Here is a 22,853-nt window from a genome sequence, read left to right as displayed (position 1 = left end):
TGAGTGAGTTCGCCGCTGTCGGCTGTGAGAAAGGGAAAGGCTCTGAGGTCTCTCCCTGTGAGCACTGAGGTTTTGAAAAGATGCTGATCTCCTTAGTTTTATTCTTATTTTTGCCTCCTCCCTTTCCAGCCACTCCCTCCGTCCCCAGCCCACAACCTCTTAAAGAGGAAATTCAATGATGTTTACAGTTAAGCGCGGGGATGGGAACTTCTGATAGCCGAGGGCTTGATGCATTGATCACGAGAAAGCGCAGCCTGGCACCTCCTGGGGAGTGCCCCTGCGCAGATGAACTGCCTGACTGCAGCATCGGGGGGGTTGTGAGCCACGTGGAGGTGATGCCCATGGGGGAAACGCACGAGTGGGACAGCGGGGAAGAGACTGGCTTCCAGACTCGGGACGGGGTTCGGTTAGCGATTAAGAAGAGTGGAGGCAGCAGCATCTTCCTCCGCGTGGGGTTGCACCCTGCCTGCCACGTCTCAGACCAGGCAGTACAGTCTCCGTTGCGGCTCCGTGTGTTATGGGTGGAGAACCTGAGCGTGGAGAGGAGGGTGGGAACGGATGCCCACCAGTTAACAGCAGAGGTGGAAAGAGAAGCACCACATCCAGTGCTCCCTTTGCAAGTCTCGTTTCTTCCTGTGGGCATCTGCTGGGGAGATGAGATGGTTAATGACCATGCTTTTGCTTTTTTTTGGCTTGAACTTAGGCCTTTTCCTGGTGTTTGCATTGCAAGGAGATGGTAGCGTCTTGGTTCTCTGTGTGGCGTCTGTAGCATCATTGCTGGGGTGGTTCTCATCACTGGAGGCTGGGAGCAGCGACCCAGTGGGATGTGGTCACTGTGTGTCCTCCCTGCCAGGCTGGGCAGAGGCCAGCAGTGCTGCAGGGTGCGGGTGGCAAAGGGAGGCGGCCAGGGCTGTTGCAAAGCTGGGGAAAGCTCTCCCGTGCATGCTTTCCCCTTCCAGGGGGGTGTTTTATTCCAAAGCTGAGACCCTGGATGCACTTCCACCTGCGCCTGGGTGCAGAGATAAGGCAGGTGGCCCAGGGAGAGCCCAGGTCTTGGCCAAACTGCACCAGGCAGTCTGGAAACGGGCTCTTTTACTGCCGCAGGGCTGCAGGTATTGCCCAGGGTCGTGCAAAAGCGTCCCATTGGACATGGCATGGGCACTTTGCTCGTGGCTGTCTCTGATTGCATCCCTGCTTTTTTCTTCCCCCTCTTTGGTTCTTCTGGAGCTTGCTGCAGCCAGTGCAAGCAGCCCCTGCGGTGTGGCTGGAGCACCGTGCGCAGGCAGCGCAGCGGAGGAGCGCAAACCTGGGAGGGGGTGGGGGGTGTCAGCAGGTTGCCCACACAACACAGATGGACATGGGAAACTCGCTGCTCACAGAGAGGCCGTTGCGCCTCTTTGTTTTCCCCACTAACTGTTGTTCTGGTGTCTTGCAGGCACAGAAGAATAAGGCAGGATGGATGTCTATGACCCTCAGATGCTGAATGTAGTGCTCTTTGGAGGTTTGATGGTGGTATTGGCCATCGGGATCTTCCTGGTGTTCACCTTCATGGAGAAGGTCCTCCGTCCTTCTGAGGAGGCCTTGGCCAAGCAAGGCAAAGGGCTTAAGAAGACTCAGCAGAAGGAAAAAGAGAAAAAGAAGAAAGAGGAAGCTGTTGAGAAAAAAGGAAAAGGAAAGAAAAATCAAGAGAAACCTAATGGACAGGTCCCAGAGGCGCACCAAAGTGCTCCAGTGGTCAGCTCTGTCACCATAAAGAAAAGCAATGTTCTTCCAGCCCATGAGGAGCAGAAGCATAATGGACCTGTCAAGAAGGTGGCTGCATCCAAGAACAAGAGCGAGCCAGGTAAGGCCAAGTTCCTCTGCATATATCCCCGTCGGGTAAGCCGGCAGAGGGATCGGAGAAGGGCTGGAGTCATCTCGTTCCCTTAGCAAAGAGCTGGAACGAACCTGCCTGGTGAAAGGCAGGAGATGACCTTGCTGCTCTGCATCACTGGCACCGCTGCGTGGAGCGACAGTCCCCCAGCGAGGCTGTGTCACGATGGAGTCCAGCTTCTGATGCCCACCATGTCTCTGCTCCCTGGCTTTAGCAAAGCGTGCCCAGCTCCGTCTGGAATCGCTCAGTGTGATGGAGGGCGGTGGCAGGGCGGCAGGAGCAGTAGCAGAGCCAGGCAGAGGTGGCAGCTGGCTCAGGGAACGCTTGTCTGTGGTGGGCACCGTCCCCAGTGCTCGTCACGTTGCTTTCAGTTAGAGAGGTATCAAACTTGGCTGTGGACATCTGGGCGGTTGCTGGCGTGAAATGGCAGTTATGGGGTTGAAGTCAACTGAGGTGATGCTACTCAGCCCTGCCGTTGGCTCGAGCGCTCCCAACCCCTCCTCTCTCCTCCCCAGCACCTGCGGACTCGGATGGGCCCCTCTACCTGCCCTACAAGACGCTTGTGTCCACTGTCAGCAGCATGGTGTTCAGTGAGGGGGAGGCCCAGCAGCTCATCGAGATCCTGACGGAGAAAGCGGGCATCGTCCAGGACACCTGGCACGCGGTAGGGCTGCCAGCAGCGTCGTGTCCACCAGGGCTGGGCCAAGCCTCCGGGGGTGCGGAGGGGCGAAGGCAGCCCGTTTTCGGGCAGGCTGTCCCCCGAGGGTCAGCCTTAGAGACGGGAGCTGAATTTTCCCCTGGAGCAGAGGGCAGGACCCTGTGCATGTGGGGTGGAGGGGTTGGATGCGGAGGTGGTGGTCCCCGCTGATGTGCCACCCTGTGCCGGCAGGCCAAGCAGAAGGGTGACCCTGTCACTGTCCTGAAACGCCAGCTGGAGGAGAAGGAGAAGCAGCTCGCCACTAAGCAGGAGGCTGCAGCCGCTGCCAGAAACAAGGTGGAGGAGCTGAGTCAGGTAAGTGCCGCGCAGCCCTCCCGGCACCCCTGGCACAGGCTCTGCGCCTCACGGCTCGCCATGTGCCTCCCTCTCCCCGCGTCTTACCCGCCCTTGCAGGTGAAGCCCAGGGGTTCTCTGGGCCCTTCATCCATTTGCTGTTTTCTCCCCAAAAAGGGGAGGAGATGCCCACCTGAGCTCCTCTCCTGGGCCTGATCCAGCCCGGGGAGGCACGTGCCCTGTTGGCAGCCGCAGCAGGAGCGGGCTAAAGCCGTGCCCGTAAGAGACTGCAGCTTTCTGCTGCTCTACGGAGGATAGTAAAGCCCTTCTCATCTCTTGGCAGAGCCCCTGAGCTGAGAAGGTGTTGAACAGTCCCTTTTTAAGGAGCCTGGTGCTATTTACAGCCCCCTTGCCTGACTCAGCCCCTTGCCTCCACCTCTCGTTGGGTGTTGAAGTCAGAAGGGACCCCCGGCGCGTCGTGCTCAGCACCTCCTGCCCCGCAGCCGCCAGGACCCTGCTGCAGCAGGTCCATCTGCCTGCAGGCAGGAGAGGAGAGGGCGAAGCCACCCTGTGCACTGAGTGTTGTGCTAAACCCCGGCCTGTGCAGGCAGCCCAGGGCAGCGGCACGGCATCACCCAGCCGGCCAAGAGAGCATCCCTGCCTTGGCAGGGGGTGGAGGGGGAGTCTGTGTTTCATTTGTGGGGGTGTTTTCTTTTTTTAGTTTTCCTGCTTTGCCGCAAACTTGATGTGATGATGTTGATCCTGGGGCCGGGGAGGGGAATAAAATTCCAGGCCCTCACTCCTGTCTCTTAGCTGGCCCAATGTGGAACAACAGTGGCATCCAGTGGCCACTGAGCCCAAAGCTTAATGCAGGAGGAAATGTAAGTGCGGACGGTGTAGCTGGGCCTGGGGGCAGCGCCGAAAGGGTTACACTTCTTAAAGTCTTCTGAGCTAGGAGGCCACTTGGTTCGAGTCCCCTTAAAGCAGGGAAGTTCCTACGCTGAAACTGACCGGGTGGTTTCTCTCCTCGAAGGAGCTGGCGGCCGAGCGGGCCAAGGCGACAACCCTGGAGGGCAAGCTGAAGGAGCAGCTGCTGGCCCGCGAGCAGGAGATGGCAGCGGTGCAGGCACGCATGCAGGCCAGCTACCAGGACCATGTCAGTGAAACGCAGCAGCTGCAGGGCAAGGTGAGCCCCACGCAGTGCTCTGCAGCTTCCTCCGCTGGCTGCCGGCTGGCCCTCGGTGGCAGCTGCCTGGTCTTTTGGAGAAGACCAAGGTGGACGAGGGGACCAGAGCCTCGGGGAGGGGCGAGAGCCCCGCAGTGCTCCTGAGCCGTGGTGCTCACGCTAGAAGAGGGATGTGGGAGCATCCTCACGGGATGCAGCAGCCGCAGGGGCTGTCAGCATCAGCAGACACCTCGCTGTGGCTTCCTTGCCAGTCCCTCTTGCCCATGGAGTGGGCTCCTCAGGGGAGAGCTGAGGGGCTGGCAGCGGCGGCATTAACCCCTGTTGGTCTCTCCCTAGATCTGCACCCTGCAGGAGCAGCTGGAGAATGGCCCCGACACGCAGCTGGCTCGCCTGCAGCAGGAGAACTCCATCCTGAGCGATGCCTTCTGCCAGATCAGAAGTCAGATGGAGAGCAAGTAAGACTAGGGGTGGGGGTGGGGGGCAGAGCCTGGGGCCGCCCTCTGGCAAGCCCTGGGGGTGGCTGTCCATCATGATTGGCCACCCTCTTTCTTGAGGGTGCTTCTACAGATGCCCCAGCTAAGTGGAGGTAGAGGAGGGAGTGAGGAAGAGATTGCCAAATGGCTTTTGTGGGCCTGGCAGGGGAAACAAGGATGCTTTTCCCAAGTGGAAGGGCAGGGGAAGCCCTCTCTGCTTTGGAGTCACCTGTGCTGATGCTAGCGGAGGGGGCAGAGGGGACCAGAAGGCGCTGCAGCATTTCTCCACACTTCGGAGAGCTTGTGCTCACCAACTTCAGAAGAAATGTCGCTGGCTCTTTGATGGGAGCGGTGCCGCAGAGAACCGAGACCTGCCTGGTGCATACAGAACAACCAGGAGCTAGGGGAAGAATTTGGCACTCTCTTTTTGTAGAAAGTCTGAAATGGCTGGTGATTAACAGTGGTCAATTAATTACAGAGCAGACTCCAGCTGCTTAGAGTGCTTTCTCCTGTGTCTGGGAACACAGACCCTTGCGTCTTCTATTTCATGAGAAAGGAATGTCTCCTGTGATGGAAACGGAGCTTTTGAAATTGATGTGTCAGCTCCTTCCACCCCATCCCTGAAGGACCAGGCATGTCCGAGAAGCAGGCCAACACAACCGTTGAGATGTTTCAAGCCCTGTTATCAGGCCCACAGGAGGATGTGTTCCCCCTGGGTAACGCCAGGGATGCTTGACTGGCCTGCGGGCTGGAATAACGCTGCTTCTGTTGGTGCAGGCAAAACGCTGAGGTGGCCAGGTTACAGGAGTGGTGCGGCAAGCTGATGAACGAGCTCTCTGAGAAGTCAGAGGTGCTGCAGCAAGAGGAGCAGCTGAGGAAGAGCTGGGAGATGAAAGTGGCAGCCTTGGAGAGGCAGATGGAGCAGCTGCAGGTCAGGCAAGCGCCTGCAAACCTGCTCCCCCCAGGTGTGAGGGTGGGGGGGGAAGCCTAGGTGGTGCACCGTGCTGGGTGGTAGCCTCAGGTGAGAGAGGAAACCCAGTGGCCCCTGCCAGCGGGTGCTCACGAGGATGTGGGTGCTCCCTCTCGACTCTGAAGCCCTTGGTGCAGGAGGTAGAGCTTGTGGCTTTGTTGTTGTCACCGGGGTGTGGCTGGATTTGGGTTTTTTAGGGGTGTTTAAAGGACACCTCCCAGGTAGAGCCTCTGAGCACGCCGCTGGAGCAGTGGCGCATCGCTGGCTTGTGGCCACCGAGGCTGGTAAGATGCATGGAGACGTCAGGTGAGCAGCGTAGTCCCCAGGAGGAAAAGGTACCTTGGGAAGGGGGTTTGCTGACCAAGGGGTGGTCGCTAGCGATCTTGAGGGCAGATCGAGCAAACCAAGGTTACTGCCAAATCCTATTAAAAGCCCGGAGGCCTCGCGATGGAAAGCGGGGGGCAGGACGGAATAAGGCAGAATCTCACAGTAATAAGTTAAAAAAAGGGGGACCTCATAGCAGAAAGTAAGGGAAACTTTGCGTCGGGAAAAAGGAAAACAGGGGAGTAACAAAATCTTAAATAATTCATTACCAATAATAATTTTTACTATCTGTTACATATTCTGCACAAGGCACTCCAGAAGCAGCCATGGCCCTCACGGAGCCTCCTGGCCAAAAGACTTCAGTGTTGAGGGCAAAGGCTGAAGAGTGCATGAAAGTGAGAGAGACACAGGGGCAAGCACTTGTCCCACCTTGTAACATCACTTGTCGGCATCTTCTCATCTGACCCCAGGCTGCAAAGGGTTGCAGCTCCGCTTGTAAATGACTGGGTACCATTACAGCAGTATTATCAAGCAAGGAACAACATTAGAGTAGCAAAAAGACACGGCTTTGCCCTCGGCTGGGGAGGCACACTGGGACAGCCTCCAGCGCCAGACCATTTTTAGCAAAACAATCACAAATACAATTAACTTCTTAGCTGACTTGTCTACAAAGAGGGAAAGGCTCCATACGATAAGCAGCACTCACTATTACTCTGCTGCAGAATTTAGTTCTTCCAGAGGTAATACACTCTGTTTTGCCAGCATCTAACAGCAAACCATGTAACACGAAGATGCGGAGTTAAGGTACCTGTAAATGCACTGGTTTTGTTTCCTGGCTTTTGTGCTTCCCAGGGCTGTCCTGTGTTGTGCAGCTCTGATATTTTCCAATGTTTTTATATTTGGATATAGTAATTGCTAACACAGAGCCTAAGGCTAGCAATCATAACATCTATTTACAACATGCACACTGGCTGTGTGCACCTGTTCCACCAGCCTCCCGTTTGCTTCAAACATGTCAGTCTCCCTGAGGACACGTTCAATGAGAAACCACCCCCCTACCCTGCAGAGCCCTGCTTTACTTGCTGCCAAGCCTCCTGCATCCCCCTGGGCAGATTACTTTTGGAAGGCTGGCCAGGGAATATTTACCAGCTATTGAATCAACAGAGTTCAGCCACATGCCAACATTTCATGCTGTTACCTAAACGGTGTCGGAACTCTCAGAACTCCATCAAAACAGAAGTGGTTTGCACTTTGGTATTAAAAGTTATGTCCAGGCCTGAACACCTCGTTGGGAGCTGGGCCACACAGCAGGCTCCTCTGGGCAAAGATTTCTTTCCTAAGCAGCCGTTATGCAAGTACCAATCTGTGAAAAAATTTTGAAACTCAAAGAGAGAGAACCTTGATTTGACATAGTGCTCTTGCTGCACGTTCCGTAGAAGGGAAGTCACCCACATCTCTAGATCTAATGGAAAGTAGGAAAGAGGCACCAAGTGCCAGGTTCTGCGTGTGGGCTGGGGCAATACCAAGCGCAGGCACAGGCTGGGCAGAGAATGGATGGAGAGCAGCCCTGAGGAGAAGGACTGTGGGGTGTTGGTGGATGAGAAGCTCAACTTGGCCCAGCAACGTGTGCTTGCAGCACAGAAAGCCAACCATGCCGTGGGCTACATCCCCAGCAGGGCGAGGGAGGGGATTCTCCCCCTCCTGCTCTGCTCTGCTCTGCTCTCGTGAGACCCTCCCCGTGCAGTGCTGTGTCTTCTCTGAGGCCCTCAACATAAGAAAGACATGAAGCTGTTGGAGCAAGTCCAGAGGAGACCGTGGAGATGCTCAGAGGGCTGGAGCCCCTCTGCTGTGCAGACAGGCTGAGAGAGTTGGTTTTGTTCAGCCTGGAGAAGAAATGGCTCCAGGGAGACCTTAGAGCAGCTCCCAGTACCTGAAGGGACTGACAGGAAAGCTGGAGGGGTGTAGAGGGATTTTTAAAGGACCGAGGACATATGTTACCGTTGTCCAGGTTGGACAACCAAGGCCTGTTAGTTGAAGCTGCAGAGCAACTTTAAATTGTCCTTGGAACAAGCAGTGTGAGAAATAAAACAAGCTATGCACGAACAAGAAGCCAGGTGCAGAGCAAGTCCTGGGAACCGCAGAATCGACACACTCATTGGCACACTCTGATCAGGTGCCTGCAGCATGTGACACGGGTGCCCGCATGGCCAGAGTCTTTTATCCAATCACCTGTGTGTAAAGTCGGGTGGGCGGCCGGTTTAAGTTATAAATACGACCTGTTTGTTTAATAAAGTGAGCACGGCACGTAGCCATATTGGTGTGATTGTCGTGAATTGGCTGACTCTCCACGGGGGACCTTCTTCGCCTGGTGTCACCCGTCTAGAGATGCACCAGGATCCCTGGAGCTCCTGACCCCCCCCAACCCTCCCATCTGTTGCCCTCATCCCCACTCCCAAGCAGTGCAAGTATGTCCCAAAAGGCGTTGCCTCCAGTTAATGGCGAGAGGAGAAAAGAGACCGCTATAAACTTGTAGGATGTGTCAGGGCAGCGACTGTTACAGGCAGGTTTAAAGAAACACGCATGGAGGGGCCCTTGGTACTCTGGAGGCAGAGGGGACTGCACATGCAGGTGGGGAGGCCGGGGGAAAATGCTAATGAGTGAGAGGTGGTTAGCAGCAGTCAGAAGCTGCTGATTATCCCACACTCCAGCTTGTTCTCAGGAGAGCTGGGAAACTCTCTCTTTGATCCTCCTGCATTTCATCTGATAATTGGATGGGGGTTCCAGATGTTACTGCTGAGCATTTCAGAGAGCTGATGGAAAGACATATCTTGAATCAAGGGGCCTTGGACAATCCCAGAGGTATTTTCAGTGCTTTGCTAAAGGAGTGGGACACCATTCACCTTCTTGTCCCTGTTGAGTTATTGCTAGGGTTCATTTGTATTGTCCCCTGAATGGCCTTTTCTTTACCATATACATCCATAAGCTTCCACCCTTTTTTACTCAAGTTTCACAGAGAACAGCGCTGAATCTTTATTTCCTTCTGCTTAGAAGAGCTTTGAATTGGATTGAGTTTGTGTGTCATTGCTGCAGCTCTGTATGACTATTTCAATAAATGGATTTACTGATTTAGTGGCATTTAGTGGTAGCGACTGCAGCAGCAAGTCTGAAGATGCCTCCAAGAACATCAATGGAAAGGGAATTTTGAATTTGTCATTGCAAATATGCATGTTGAAAGCCTGATTCTGGCACCTAGATCTTTTCATGAACAGTACATCCAACCAAAGCAAAACACCTTGAAATACAAAGATGTAGGTTTTGTAATAAGTTGCTCATTGATGGGCCACAGATCAAGGTATTAGCAGAAATCAGCTGGGGAAGATTTTTCCTGTCTAGTCCAGGAGGAGACAAATCCAATCCCAAAACGCCTGGTCTCACAGAAGCTCAGATTACAGACTGTCATTGCAGGTTTCTTTGGATTTCCAGAATTTCTCCTGTGGCACAGTACTGGATGAATGGAGAATGACAGAGACTGAGAAAGGTCTGTTGGCTTGAAAAAAAGTTACAACAGTTATCAGCGTAGTTAAAGTACTGTAGGTGTAACAGCATGATCTCTATTATTATTCCAAAGAATAATGCCTTTCCCCAGTTGAGTAACACAAATAAGATCAGAAAAGTGCCTCTTTTGGAAAAGCATCCCGAGTGGGAGTTATGCAGTATGAAATGGCTGTATAATTTTAATGGTAAATTTCTTAGTGCAGACAAGCCCCGCTCTTGTAACAGTCCCGGGGCATGTCACAAAAGAGGGCATTAGTGTTACTAAAGGGCCAACAGTCTTCTAGGGAAATGTTTTCCATAATCAGCTATAATGTGAAATTATACAGTGCCTAGATACCATAGTGACATAGATAGATAGATGGGATGTGTCAGCTACTCCCTGTAACAACGTCTTGAAGATCTCTTTATGGATGAAAACACCCAGTCACACACTTATCGTCAAGGCTTGTAGCTCCAGATGGAAGAAAAAGCTGCATTCACCCAGGCATGCCCATTCTTGTCTGTTTTACTTGGCGGTTGACCACGGGCACTGCATGGAGCCGTGTCCACTTCCAGGACTGCTGATAAGCAGGAGACTGGGACCCATCATCCCTGTGTTCTCATGAGGCAGAACAAGAGCACAGAGGGGAGAGAGTGTCTCTGTCCTCTGTAAAATGTTGTGTTTGCCTCCTGAGATAAAGGTTAAAATGCACAGAAGAATCCTCAGCAAGGGGTACCAAAGGTAACATCTCTGGTGGTGCTGAGACACCCAGGGAACAGGGATGGGAACCTCTCAGCCCTGAGCCACTCTGGAGTTACGGTTGAGGAGGCAAGTGGTGGAATCTAAAACTGGTTCACACTGCAGAGTCTGTGAACGCACTATGGGTACCACAGTCCTTGACTTCTTGAATACGAGCTCTGCTCTGCAAAGAATGTGACAGGAAGCAAATACTGAGGAATTTTCAGTATGGATGGCTGGGAGTTAAACAGACTTCTGTGCTGATCTCCATAATCAAGGGCAGGCTGTCTTGCTCCTGCAGCTGAGATTTGGGGCTGGTTTTATGCATTTTTTTGGGAATCTTTTTTTCTTAGATGATGTGAATCTTCATGTCTGGGCACTGGAGCACAAGCTGTTTCTAGTAGGTCATGCAGATCTCTTTCCCTGCTTTGTCTTGATACAGGTGTTCCAGCTGCTGAAGCCATTTTGGGGCTTTCATGCAGCAGGGGCTGCCATCAGCTCAAAGTGAAGATAAAACTGCACTGCTGAACGGGTCTAAAATGTGCAAAAAGGTGTGGGGCATGCACAAAACTGTATCTTAGTTTGAACAATGTGCTTGCTTGCTTATTTTCCTGCCACCACAATAAGCAGGATGGGGCCTATGCCTGTGCTTGATGAGACTCCTCCAAAGAAACCCCCTTGGTGATTCATTTAGTTTAAACCCCTTTTTCTCTCAGTAGAATTAAGGATCTGGACAGATGTCAGCCGTTTTGGAAAGGACTCCTGAGTTGCTGTCCCAGAGTTGGCCTTACGACTTCTAGTATCTAGAACCTCCTCCTAGTGTACCACACCAGACGTCCTGACAGCAACAGCATAGGGTTTTTCTCTTTTTCTCCTGCTGTGAACAAAATAGTTATTTCTAAGTATTTTCCAAAGAGTTTAGATGAACAATTTTAGGCATCAGGCATCAGGGTGTTTCTTCTGTGAGGATGGAAGCAAACGGTAGGGGCATATGCAGACTATGAGCATTAGCCATGGGGACCAGGAAACTAAGGGAGTGAAGGGAGGAGAAAGAATGGAGGCTCAGCCCAGAATAAAGTGGATATAACATCCCTAACCAAGCCCGTTTACCTGGATTTGCACTGTGTCCTGGGCTTCTCAAGGTTGACGCTAATAGGGTCACATTCATGTTACAGAGAGAAATGAGTGGCCTGGTTTGCATTACTGTATTTCATGAAGCAAACTACAAATCTGATCAGAATGAGGTATAAAATTGCAGATGTATATAGCCTCTCTGTGTGTGTGTGTTTATGTGCACGTGTGTACAAACACACAGATTACTTCCAAGAAGCACAATGTATTTGTGGTAGTCTGAAGGTTAATCCAGACTGGGACTTGATTTCCATATTCATTCACTGAGAACCCATACAATCTTTGTAGTAAACAACAAAACCCCCAAATATATTGGAACAATGAGCATTCCTGCAGTCAAATACAGCAAATTCCCTGATGAGTTATGCTAGGTCTACTCTCTCAGGTATTAGCAGGAGAGAGAGGGAGAATCTTGCACTCAAAAACTTAAAGATCCATAAAGATGTTCTTTTTTTTAGCAAGTAATAATTCTTTGGAAATTAAGGCTATTTAAAAGCAATACCATCCCAATAAATGCATTCAGTTACTTTGTCAAGACAATTTTATATTTGTTTCCTATGATGTTGCCATGTGCATCCTAATCAGTGTTTTGCTGTAATTGTAATTAGAGACCATACCTCAGAGGCAGACTCCTTAAAAACTGAATGAAAGTAGCAAGCAGTGGGTGGTAACAGAACTGAGTGTCTTCTGCATATTTACAATGGATTAGGCTTTTTTATTTGAGGGTCAGTGCAGCCTTAACCTATATGCAGTGGTTTATGGCTAATGCCAGCATTGCTTCTGGGTGCAAAGCACGTGTGAGAAATTTCTGCATGCTTGATGTACTTAAAAGGGAAGACAGGAACTTAAGAAGATCTCTTTCCTGCCTTACTCATTTTCCATAATTGGCCCCAACTTCCTCCTAAGTCTTTTCCAGGTAGTGAAAAATGAAATGTGTGTTGGAACCCAGCTTTTTGCCCCTTCAGCTGTTGGCACATCTGTTCATCTGCTGAGGATGAGATGCACGTTACCATATGGCTGAAATGTTAGCGACTGAATTTCTGATGACTGCTTCCATAAAGCCAAACTAATGTTTCAGCAGCATGTCTCTTACCAATTGATATGCACAGAACCTCAGGTTTGATATTTTAGCTCTTCCTCTCTTTTTCAGGGCACAAAAAAAGAGAAAAATTAGCCTTCTTGTTTACCCAGAATCTATTCTCTGAGTGCACATGCCCGTGCATCTCTGTGTGTCTGTGTCTAACACGGGATGGCCCTTGGTGCCAGGCTGTCACTACTACTGCGTGTGTCAAGTGCTACAGGACTGTAACTGTTCCCCTCATTTTATCCGCAGCTATGGCTAACTCTGTGCTACAGACAACAGACGAAAGGAATAGTTTTTGCAAACAGCACAATGTTCAAAATGCCTTTTTATCCTTTTCTTTTGGTGCAAAACTTTAAACTTTTTGACTATGTACAGAGTAGTTTTCTAAGTGTGTGCTGACAACGTATTTATTTGCATGTGTGCCTGTTGAGTGTGAAGAGTGAGTGAAAATGCTTTGTGCCATGTCTGGATGCAGATTAGTTTTGGCTAGGAAAAGGAAGATGTATGACAAACAAAATCTTTTTCTCCTGCTGTGAACAAAATAGTTATTTCTAAGTATTTTCCAAAGAGTTTAGATGAACAATTTTAGGCATCAGGCATGAAAATTATGCGCAAACTGCATGCTCTGACATTTCTGCATTTGCTGCTTGTGGTGCATTGTGGCTCATAATTACTTGGTTTTGCTCAGTGACTGAGCTATTGAACTTGAGAGAAACAGAGCTATAGAAATCTATAGTATGAGATGGAGATGAATGAAGAGTGTGAGCACCTGAAGAGCAGTACTTCCCCGCTCTGCTTTACAGAGATGTTTTCTCTCTGTTTCACGAGTGAAGAACCTGAGTCTGGAGTCACTAGGTGAATTGCTGCCGTCACACAGTGATGCAAAATAGGCAGAAATAGAAATGGGAATGCCTGACTCCACATGTAGAAAAGTTCAGGTTTGGAAGTCTGACAAACAAATAAAAGTTGGTGCTAACTAGTTGCAGCAGGCAGCTTCTCTTGTCCACAAGCATGCTGCATTTGCTATGAAGCAATGCAAAGGAAGGAGCAGGAAAGTTGCTCATCTTCCAAGGAACTCAAATCCCCATGAGAAGATTCAAACGTGTAAATGCCTGCTTACATGTTTTTTTTGAAATTCCCTTTACTTAGTTTTTGTTATTCTTTTCTTAATCTCATCTAAGTTTTTGTTTGATTTAAGCACTCTGTTGCAGTGTAGTCACAGCAACAAGTTTACTTCATTGAGTCTCTTTTTTAGGAATGTAAGATTTAAAAGAAAAGAAAAACAAATTCAGACAAGATAAGCCTTCATGTGGTCCTGACCCAGCATTTATTCATAGTCATGGAGGAGGTGTGAGTGAGGAGTGAGCGCAAAGTTGTTTATGTGCATTTGTCTCCTTGAGTTCACTGGAGGCTCTGCTTGTGCCTGTGACTGTTTGTACGTATGCCTTTGAGTATGTTGTGTCCAAATACGATGTACATGGTAGAAGAGACCATGTAAGAGTTCTGGTCACAGTGACACTGAAGTTACAGTTGCCTGCCTGTACCGGCGTTGATCTAGGTAGTCCATGAAACAATCACAGAGAAAGCACAGCAGCACAAACTTCAGTGAGAATTCCCTACACAAACGTAGGTCCGCGTTGATGGAGCTCCTATGTGATGTCTTCTCAGAGTACCAGTGTTAATTTAGGAACGTTGAACTATGGCAGACGGGCACTTGCAGTCATATCTGAAACTGCAGTATAGACACAGCTCTGACTAGGGCCTATCTGTACACAGTTTCACATTGCTGTAACAGTAATTGTTCAGAAACATTCCTAGCGGCATTTGCACAGCTCTCTCCTGGGGTGCAGTTTCACTAGTGAAGAGGTGATGCATGCTCATCCCACCATTAGTAGGGCAGTGACTACACTACATCAGTTTCTAGAAGAGAATAAGAACAATACAAAACCTGTCTGCAGAGATGCCCAGTGAACGATTTAAAGACTTTTGAACGTGTCAGCTCTAATTAACGTGTTTGACAGCTGTAAGCCAGCTCAGGTGGTGTGTACTTTAGCACCCCCTAAATTGGTCAAGGCATGTTCCACCTAGTGTTTAATTTGATCTTTCTAGCATGTATTAAAAGCAGTCACACCTTGATTGCACTAGACTCTTCTGAAACACTACTTCCAAAGGAGTAGCTAACAAGGTTCACCTGCCTATCCTAAAAAAAGTGCTGTTTGTCCACATTTGTATATGCATGTGAATTAAGGGAGAGACCCATTGCTTATTTGTCTGTGGCACTGTTTGATGTTGGGATGGCATGCCTAATGTTATCATCTTTCCAACGGTCACAATTTTTTAGTTGTTTTAACCCAGCAACAGATTCCAACCATACCCAGATTCTTGGATAACCAGTTTTTCAGTGTATCTTTTTGTTACTGTGATTGTAGGAGGGAAGGCAGGCGGGAAGTTAGGGAAGTGGAGTAGCACAGAGTATATACACAAGTGTTGGGACACAGCCAAGCTTTAGATTAATACGTGACTGTCGTTTCACCATCTTTTGATACACGGAGTTTTTCTGAGCAGTGGTGCAGAGTGGAGTAGCACAAACAAAGGCTTTAAGGGAAAGAGAGAATCTGGTGGAGGCTTTCTTCTGCATTACATCTCTGGTATCTCAAGTCTTTCACAACAGTTATGAATTAGCAATAAATAACCTCTGAGGACAGAGGAATAGAGAAGGATGCATTTTTAATTGCAGGATGCACAAAGAAGTATAGTAAATGCAGAGAGAAGTACAGGGAAGCTGTCCAGCAACTGGGACTCCAAAGGGGGCAGCTCTTGCCTTACAATGGTCAGAGAGAACAGTTACTATAACAGCAGCTTTGATACTTAAAGCCTTATTCCATTAGTGATTTCTGTAAATGTGTTTTTTACATCATAGAGACATCACTTGAGTGTAGCTAAACTTGTTGTTTCCCAAAACCTTTGCAGAGAAGGGCAATCTCTTGCTCTGTTGTGGAGGACTAGAACACTGAAGTGTCACGTCAGTAAAAACTTGCTGTTGGTTTTAAGAGAAATCGGATTGTGCCCTTTAAACTTCTTGTACAGATCTCAAGGTTGATTCTGATCTACATAACCCCAAGACAGCTGAACTTCAACCAGTAAGGAAGAGCGGCGCATCAGTCCTCCTACCATCTCATAGGTTTTCCAGTGCCATGTCCTTTGACAGCACATCACAAAGCAAAATGGTCACTTGGCGCACAGCCAGCCTCCCAGGGCAGTTGCAGGGTGATTCTTGCTGTGCAGTATGTGCAGCAGCGTACAAAGGTCTCTGAGCTGTGGGCCAGGTGACCGTTTACAGTGTAACCAGTATACCAAGTCAGAGAGAGAACAGAAAACGCGTTCCCTGCATGTGAAGTTATTCATGATTTAGAAGAATGGAGCAGCTAGTTTAGAGTTAGTCCTTGTCTCCCAGATAAAACTTCCTTCACTTCTCCCCGACATTTAATTCCTCTAGGGTTAGAGTACTGATCTACTGAGACTGGTCACACAGCTATACAGGGCACTTGTAGGGAAGGTGGTTTGGAGAAGACATTTTGTGAAAATAGTTTGATGAGGAGAGAGTTCCTTAAAGCACCATTGACCACCCCCAACCCTGACCACGCCCAACGTCTGACCCTAAACCCGACCCCGACGTCTAACCCTAACCGGCGCCTAACCCTAACCAAGCGCTCCAAGCGCGCGGCTGCAGTACCCAATTCCTGGCCGCCAGGTGGCAGCAGCGCCCCACCAGCCCCGTGCTGAGCAGGGGCCGCGCGAGCACTGGGCGGGGTCTCAGCCCAGTTTACGCCACCGGAGCCCGGGAGTGCCCGCTGCGGCTGCGGGGTGCCCTGCGCTCTGCCCTTCGCCCACTCGCAGCCCAGCCGCTATTACCCGTTGCCTCCGTACTAAAAAGCACCCGCGTGGTTCGAGTGGCTAAATCCTTTGCATCTGACAGCTTTACAGTTGGGTGGCTCTTTCTGCCCGTGCCCCCGGCCCACCAGGAGGGAGCAGCAGCAGCATGGGGAACCCCTGGCACAAGGTGCAGGGGGGGCGGTGCATGGTGGGGCCCTACGGATAAGCCCCGGCGATTGCTGTTGTTCCAGGAGAAATTTAAATAGATGCGGGTACCACTGGGCTTGCTTTAGTCACAACTCAGAGCCGGGCTGCCACCCCAGCGAGTGGCAGGAGCAAAGGGATACAGCACGGCTTAGATATGCTTCTCAAACCGTTGGGATACAGCACGGCTTAGATATGCTTCTCAAACCGTTGGGATACAGCACAGCTTAGATATGCTTCTCAAACCGTTAGTCAACGTCTGAAGTTTTTAGGAGTTTCCTTTGGTCCTGTCAGTTCTGCAAATCCATCACCTGACTGTCCCAGGTGATTCATCTCCTCAGTTCCAGGCTGCTCCTCAGATCTTGATCTTCTTTCTGCCTGCTTTAACTCACACACTCCTTCGAGTACACTTAAGTCTTTGAACAAGCAATTACTATTCCAGTAGACAAATTTTTCCAAAAACACCTGAATTTGAGAACACCTGTGTACACAACTTGATCATCTGTTGTTTCTCTGCTCTCCCACTGATTAACTGGACTGGGCTTTAAACCAGCCTTGGATTAGGGCTACACTAGGGACAAGGCGTGGTTCTGCCACTTAGCTGCTTCAGCACTTGACATTTCCTAATTCAAAATACTTTTTCTCTAACAGACAACACAGAACAAAATGCTAAGACTCCAGGTGTTACAACAAACAAAAAAGCCCCAAACCCTAAACAGTGCCTCTGAACTGTTTCCCTTTCCATCCAACGAGTGGAAACTTCCTCAGTAAATGACAAGTGTCCATGACCACCCAAGTGACCTGTGCTTACTGAGCAGGAAAGCAAACAATACCTTTTCAGCTGGCACATGTATCCAAATATATACCCAAAGAAACTCCGCCAGCGTAACTTGCAAAGAGCCCTGCGATCTTACAGCCTTACCTGTAGTGAGTGCCCCTCTAGGGAACTGCAGAGCTGTGGACTCTCAGACGTACTGGAGCACATCTCTTGCCTGCCTGAAACGTTCAGGAGGCTCTCGGATATCCAGGCAGCAGCAGAAAGCGTTCTGATTTTACAGCAAGGCTGACCACACTGGCGAGTTTTCTTTTGCATGCTCACGCCTGGAAGCCAAACCAGAACAGCTGCACACACAGCAGAGCAATTACTCAGCACACCTACACCAACAGAGCTCTCCTAAAGCACACCTGGAGCCATTCATACCCCAAGTCAACATCTACAGCGGAACTTGGCCACAAGCTTTGACACAATGTCATTTTGCGGTCAAACTGGTGCACATCAAAAAATTAGTAAAACGCACCTCCTTCTCTGCCACGTCAGGTATCGTGCTCCTTCAGTTCAGCTGTAACTGTTACATTATTTCCCAAATGCAAAGCCAAACAGAGCAAATATAACCACAGCATGCTCCTTAAAAAGCAACTCTGCATAGGCAACCGTTCATTGTGTGTGACCAAGGGAAGATGTGACCACGGCCCTTCAAACTTTCGGGATGCCTAGGCAGGACTAAACGGTGCTTGCAAACAAAGAACATGCCTGCTCATTAAGACAGGCTGGTCAAGTTTACCACCAAAACTCTACATCAGCATTTGCCACCCCTGTCCAGCTTTGGGTAGCCAGAGCTGCACTCGGATCACTTGAAAGCGTCTCCCAGTAGCAGCCAGTACTAAGCTCAGAACTGTACCTCCCTGACACCTGCATGGAGGAAAACTCAGACTGTGCCCCCTTCTCCTTAAGGTGCCTTAGAGCTTGTGACAGGAATTTCATCCACTGCTTGGAAAAGCTCCAAGGTTGCAGCTTAAGGGAACCAGAGTTCCCTGGGTCTCAGAGTAATTCCAGAGCTAAAGCGGTGACAGACATCAGCTCTAGGTCAGATGATACATGCCAGCACTCACCACTGACCCAGGGTGGCAACCTGCTCCCATCCGCTACCTCCTGACCTAGGAAGCCCCTTAGGGAATTACAGCAGCAGTTTGCCAATGGAAAAACCACAACAGCACGACACGGTGACTCAAAGATCTAAAATAGACCCCTTGCGCCTACAGAAACTGGTGCTAAAAACACAACAGGTGAACGAGAGAACATTAACTGCCATGACTGATACTAGAGCAAACCTCACTGGGCACTTAAGGAGAACAGCAAAACCAGAATAGTAGCAAAAGCCTGCATGCCCAGGACTGTAATAAAAGAAAAAACCCTGCCTGGAGATTGTTATGAGCACAAGTAATACACATCCTCTTCAGTTGCGATCTGAGTTAAGACAGACAACAAATATCACAACACACCCATATTGATTAGTTGCAACAGCTCGCCTCTCACCGTGTCTGTTATGGGTCACAGGTTCTCCCGCTTGTCTCAGCTACGTTGGGCACCAGTTGCTGTAGCTGGAGCCCAACTCAGGCAGCCTCACAGAGGGCACCCGCTGCTGCAGCACAAGCAAGCTATCAGGCTGCAATAAGGCTTTTACCATCAGTCAGATTCTACTGTCTGTGCTGGGGATGGGATGGGATGGGATGGGATGGGATGGGATGGGATGGGATGGGATGGGATGGGATGGGATGGGATGGGATGGGATGGGATGGGATGGGATGGGATGGGATGGGATGGGATGGGATGGGATGGGATGGGATGGGATGGGATGGGATGGGATGGGATGGGATGGGATGGGATGGGATGGGATGGGATGGGATGGGATGGGATGGGACCCCCTCCATCCAACCCCCTCTCCCACACTCCTCAGGGCTATTTAACTACTTAGCGGGAACGAGCTACAGCTGCTCATCATCCATGTCCCTCAACCCACTGCCTTGGAGGCAAGGTCACAGCTGCATGTTATCAATACTCATCAACCCTCTGCCTTCACTCCTCTGCACTCCAAGAAATTGCGGGGAAGACAGTGACAGAAACCTGTGTTGGAACTAAGTGCCTGGTCAATGCCTCCAAGTAACAGCAGCTGTGACATCCAGACAGACTGTGAAGGGACAGATGGATCCAAGAATTAAATTAGGGAATGAGGTAAGTAAAAGGCACAGAGAAACAGAGACCTCTGAGTTCTGGAGAGTATATTTTGATGTACCCAATTTCTGGTTTTGTGGCTCAGAAAGAACAGAGCCCAGGTTTTGTCGCAGCAGTTATATGGCTGCAAAGGGAAGGCGAGAGCCAGCAGCAGAACTTCCTGGAACCTTCTGTGTAGGAGCAGCGGCCAGACGTTTTCAGTTTCGGAGCAGGGCTCCGTGGGAGTGACAAAGTGAGGGGACTGTTTTGTGGCCGAGAAGGAAAACCATGACACCACCATACAGGAAGCAATTCCATTTTAATAGTCTCCAAAGTGTCACGGTTCGAAAGGAAGAACAATAGGGTAAGAGCACGAATATGCAGCCAATACCGACAGAAGCAGCGTTGGTAAGCTTCTCAATATTGCTTTTTGGTATTTCACAGGGAAAAACATTGAGCCTAATATTTCTCATCTGTAGAGTTCTTGGGGGCTTTGGGGAGAAGGAAACTGACACTCTTACTAGGTTGTCTGAGAATCACAGTTTACGGTTACTCAATGTCTTCTGGTCTCACAGGATGAGGCAGAGGTATAATTGATTTCTTCTCTGTAACTCTGCAAAGAGCTTTCCTCGTACCTATGGCAAAAGAAAATAATGCTATTATGAAAGACAGTCATTGCACAAAGCCACGTTAAGTGACTTCTCTATTATGTTAAGATCATTTTTCAAGAAGATTTCCTAGAATATCTTGAGTTGCAAGTGACCCATAAGGATTCATCAAGTCCAACTCCATGCTCCTTGCGGGACTACCTGAAACTAAACCATATGACTAAAAACATCCTCCAGATGCTCCCTAAGCTCTTGACAGGTTTGGTGCCCTGACTGAACGCCCTTTCAGTGGATAAGATTTTCCTAATGTCCAACCTGAACTTCCCCTGACGCAGCTTCATTCCGTTTCCTGCAATCAAGTTTCCTAACTGATGTACTCTTCAGTAGGAAAAGCTATCTAAAGCAGAATACAGAATCCCATTCATCAACGACTATCTGAACTTGTACAGGCCCAGGAACCCTCAACACAAGAACCTTTCCATTCAACTTAAGGCACAACAACCACTTACCGTAAGCATCTTCATCTGGCTCTCCACTGCTAGCAGAGTAGCGCTCCGATAGTGTCCGGTACACACGGTAGCCGAGCTGCTTATACATATTTACTGCAACCCGATTTGATACTCTCACAAAGAGATCGACGAAAAATCCACCCTTTCTTTGGAAACATAAAACCAAAGAAAAACCACAGTAAGGAACAGCAGGTGAATGTATTGCTAAATAACCCATAACTTGTAATCTGACCAAGAGCAGGTCTGATGGTGTCATATGCTAATCAAACACCTTTCACACTGCAGTAACAGATGCACTCCTTTCCCAAGGGACAAATCTGGTATAAGTTCAGATTTTATTCTATTTTTGTCATATAACCATTCTTTTATACCAGCCTGTAGGTTCAAAGTTATGAACAGAAAGAACAGGGCAAGCTAAGCACTCGCACAGGTCTCATACACATAAGAAATCTTTCATTTAAAAAAAAAATAATCTAAAAATCCACATTTTCAATTGCATTGGCTTAGGGACTGCCTCCTTCAATGTGTGTGGCAGGGGGCAGTGGCGGAACGGGTCACAAAGTTCAGTCACCTAACACAAGGCAGCCCTTCTCACAAGGCAGATTCCTCAATGTGCAATTTTCCCATTTTACCGATTACAATGGGGTTGCCCTACCACCATGAGTACAGGACATTTCCCTGTGGGTTCATTTGATGCTCAATTAAATCTTCAGCAAGTACAAGCAGCCAAGCATGACAAAAAGTAAGCTAAGGTACTGTCTGCCATACAGAATTGGTTCCAAGGCTGCCTGCAGGAACTGCAAAAATCTCACGATCACTGAACAAGCACGCTGGAGACCCTACGGGAAAGTGTTGACCCTCCATGAAACTCTCTTGCTGTCAAGACAAGGACCTTTTTCTATACAGTATCTCTATTAGAATTCAGGCTACATGCGGCGAATGAAGAGACGGGACGCAGCTTGATGCAAGCAAATGTCAATTTATTGTACAGAAGCACGAGTTTCTATACACTTTCAGAAGCTGCGCGTTTGAAACAGATTGGTTCTTGAAGCTAAGCCTTGCATACTAGGCAATCCCTGATTGGTGGTTAGCTGCCATCAATTAACAGCAAGGTGTTACCTTTCCTTGGAGCCATCCTTGGCGCCATCCGTCTCCCACCCCCCTGTGCTCTGCAAACATGCCTCATCATGTTAATTGTTGTCTAGACAAGCTCGAGCACATTCCCCTCAGCTAACTGATTGCCATGCATGGCCCTAGTTTCCAGCCCGCTCCTGCAGCTACACCCTACTCATTCTGGCAAGTTAGCTTTCATAGAAACCCTGAGATCTTACACCGCCACATGACAGTTTTAGTCTTGTTCTCTAATTACAGGGAATCCTCAGCGAATCAGAACACTACTTAAAGCAAAATTCCGGGTCTCTTTCATGCAAGTCAAATACCTAAGCCATGTCAGTTGAGAGGTTACTTTTAGAAGATTAAAGATAAGCATGGTACTCACACTTCTGAAATTTCTCCCAGTAGTTCCATCAATTTAGCAGCCAAACCCAGCTGTTGAAATTCCGGTGCGACAGAGAGAGCAGTAACATGTCCATGCCACTCTTCCCCAGCCCCAAAGCCTTCCGCTTTACCCAGTACTGCGAACGTACAGAGCATCAGAGCAGTAAGGAGCACCTTGGGAATAATGCACCACACGCAGCCACACGACTTTACAAAAAACCAAGCAGTCTACAAACAAACATTGCAATGATTGTGGTAAAGGCTTAAGCAGCGATTCTATGCTATTACTCAGTGATTCAGCAGCCACTAAGTTTCATTTTGACACAGTATTACAGTTTTTTCTTCGTTAGTATAAATAAATAAATGGATCTCCACAAATTCATTGTTTGAGGTGTGACTTCCAAATGCAAGTTTTAAGCAATTCTCTTGAGTCTTTAACTGAGCGGAATTCACGACCGAAGGAATGGAGGGCTAGAAGCCCAAAAGTCACTCGCCATCCCAGCAATTACTGAAGGCTTTTTTTGACTATGGGGCAATAGAGCTTGGGACGCTTTGCCAATGTGGCAAGAGAAAGCAAAGGCCCTGGAAACACTGGACGTTTAGGGAAAAATAAAAAATAAAAGCAGGGATGGGTGTGTGTTCTTCATAGTTCCTCTCCTTTCTACACAGAGCCAAGCTACTGTTAGCTCGTTAATGAATATGCAGACTTCCACAGGGCACTGCTAAATAAGCAACTGATGTGGTGGGTACAGAGAAACCTTCCGTACAGCAAACGCTTTAAGCTTTACTGTTAAACACTTCATTTCCTGGGTCCCTACAAAGACTCCCATTCTGTGCCCACCTTCTCAAACCCCCCAAAAGAAGGGGA

General features: G+C 49.1%; 1 protein-coding gene and 2 long non-coding RNA genes across 3 annotated transcripts in view; 2 read left to right on the top strand and 1 right to left on the bottom strand.

Annotated features, from left to right (window-relative positions):
- The window catches only part of LOC308057930, a 147,828-nt gene that overhangs the window by 7,455 nt on the left and 117,520 nt on the right, over positions 1 to 22,853 (top strand). The gene's annotated exons all lie outside the window — the stretch shown is intronic.
- Positions 1,456 to 5,769, top strand: LOC308057934 (ribosome-binding protein 1-like; the record flags this gene model as incomplete). The annotated part of the gene is made up of 7 exons (XM_080411938.1): positions 1,456 to 1,594; positions 1,775 to 1,843; positions 2,389 to 2,537; positions 2,763 to 2,885; positions 3,898 to 4,050; positions 4,387 to 4,505; positions 5,301 to 5,769. 7 exons carry the CDS (start codon positions 1,456 to 1,458, stop codon positions 5,512 to 5,514), a joined length of 966 nt encoding a protein of 321 aa, XP_080268064.1. The 3' UTR covers positions 5,515 to 5,769.
- On the bottom strand, positions 19,672 to 22,300 carry LOC308057931. The gene is made up of 3 exons (XR_013925549.1): positions 21,987 to 22,300; positions 20,489 to 20,634; positions 19,672 to 20,006 (listed from the first exon to the last, which is right to left on the bottom strand). It is a non-coding gene; the product is annotated as an uncharacterized lncRNA (long non-coding RNA).

Source organism: Falco punctatus (genome assembly GCF_963210335.1).
Source record: "Falco punctatus genome assembly, contig: scaffold_41, whole genome shotgun sequence".
In the NCBI taxonomy this organism is placed as follows: domain Eukaryota; kingdom Metazoa; phylum Chordata; class Aves; order Falconiformes; family Falconidae; genus Falco; species Falco punctatus.
The sequence above is the reverse complement of the archived record's forward strand: the minus strand, read 5'-3'. Positions and strand labels throughout refer to the sequence as shown.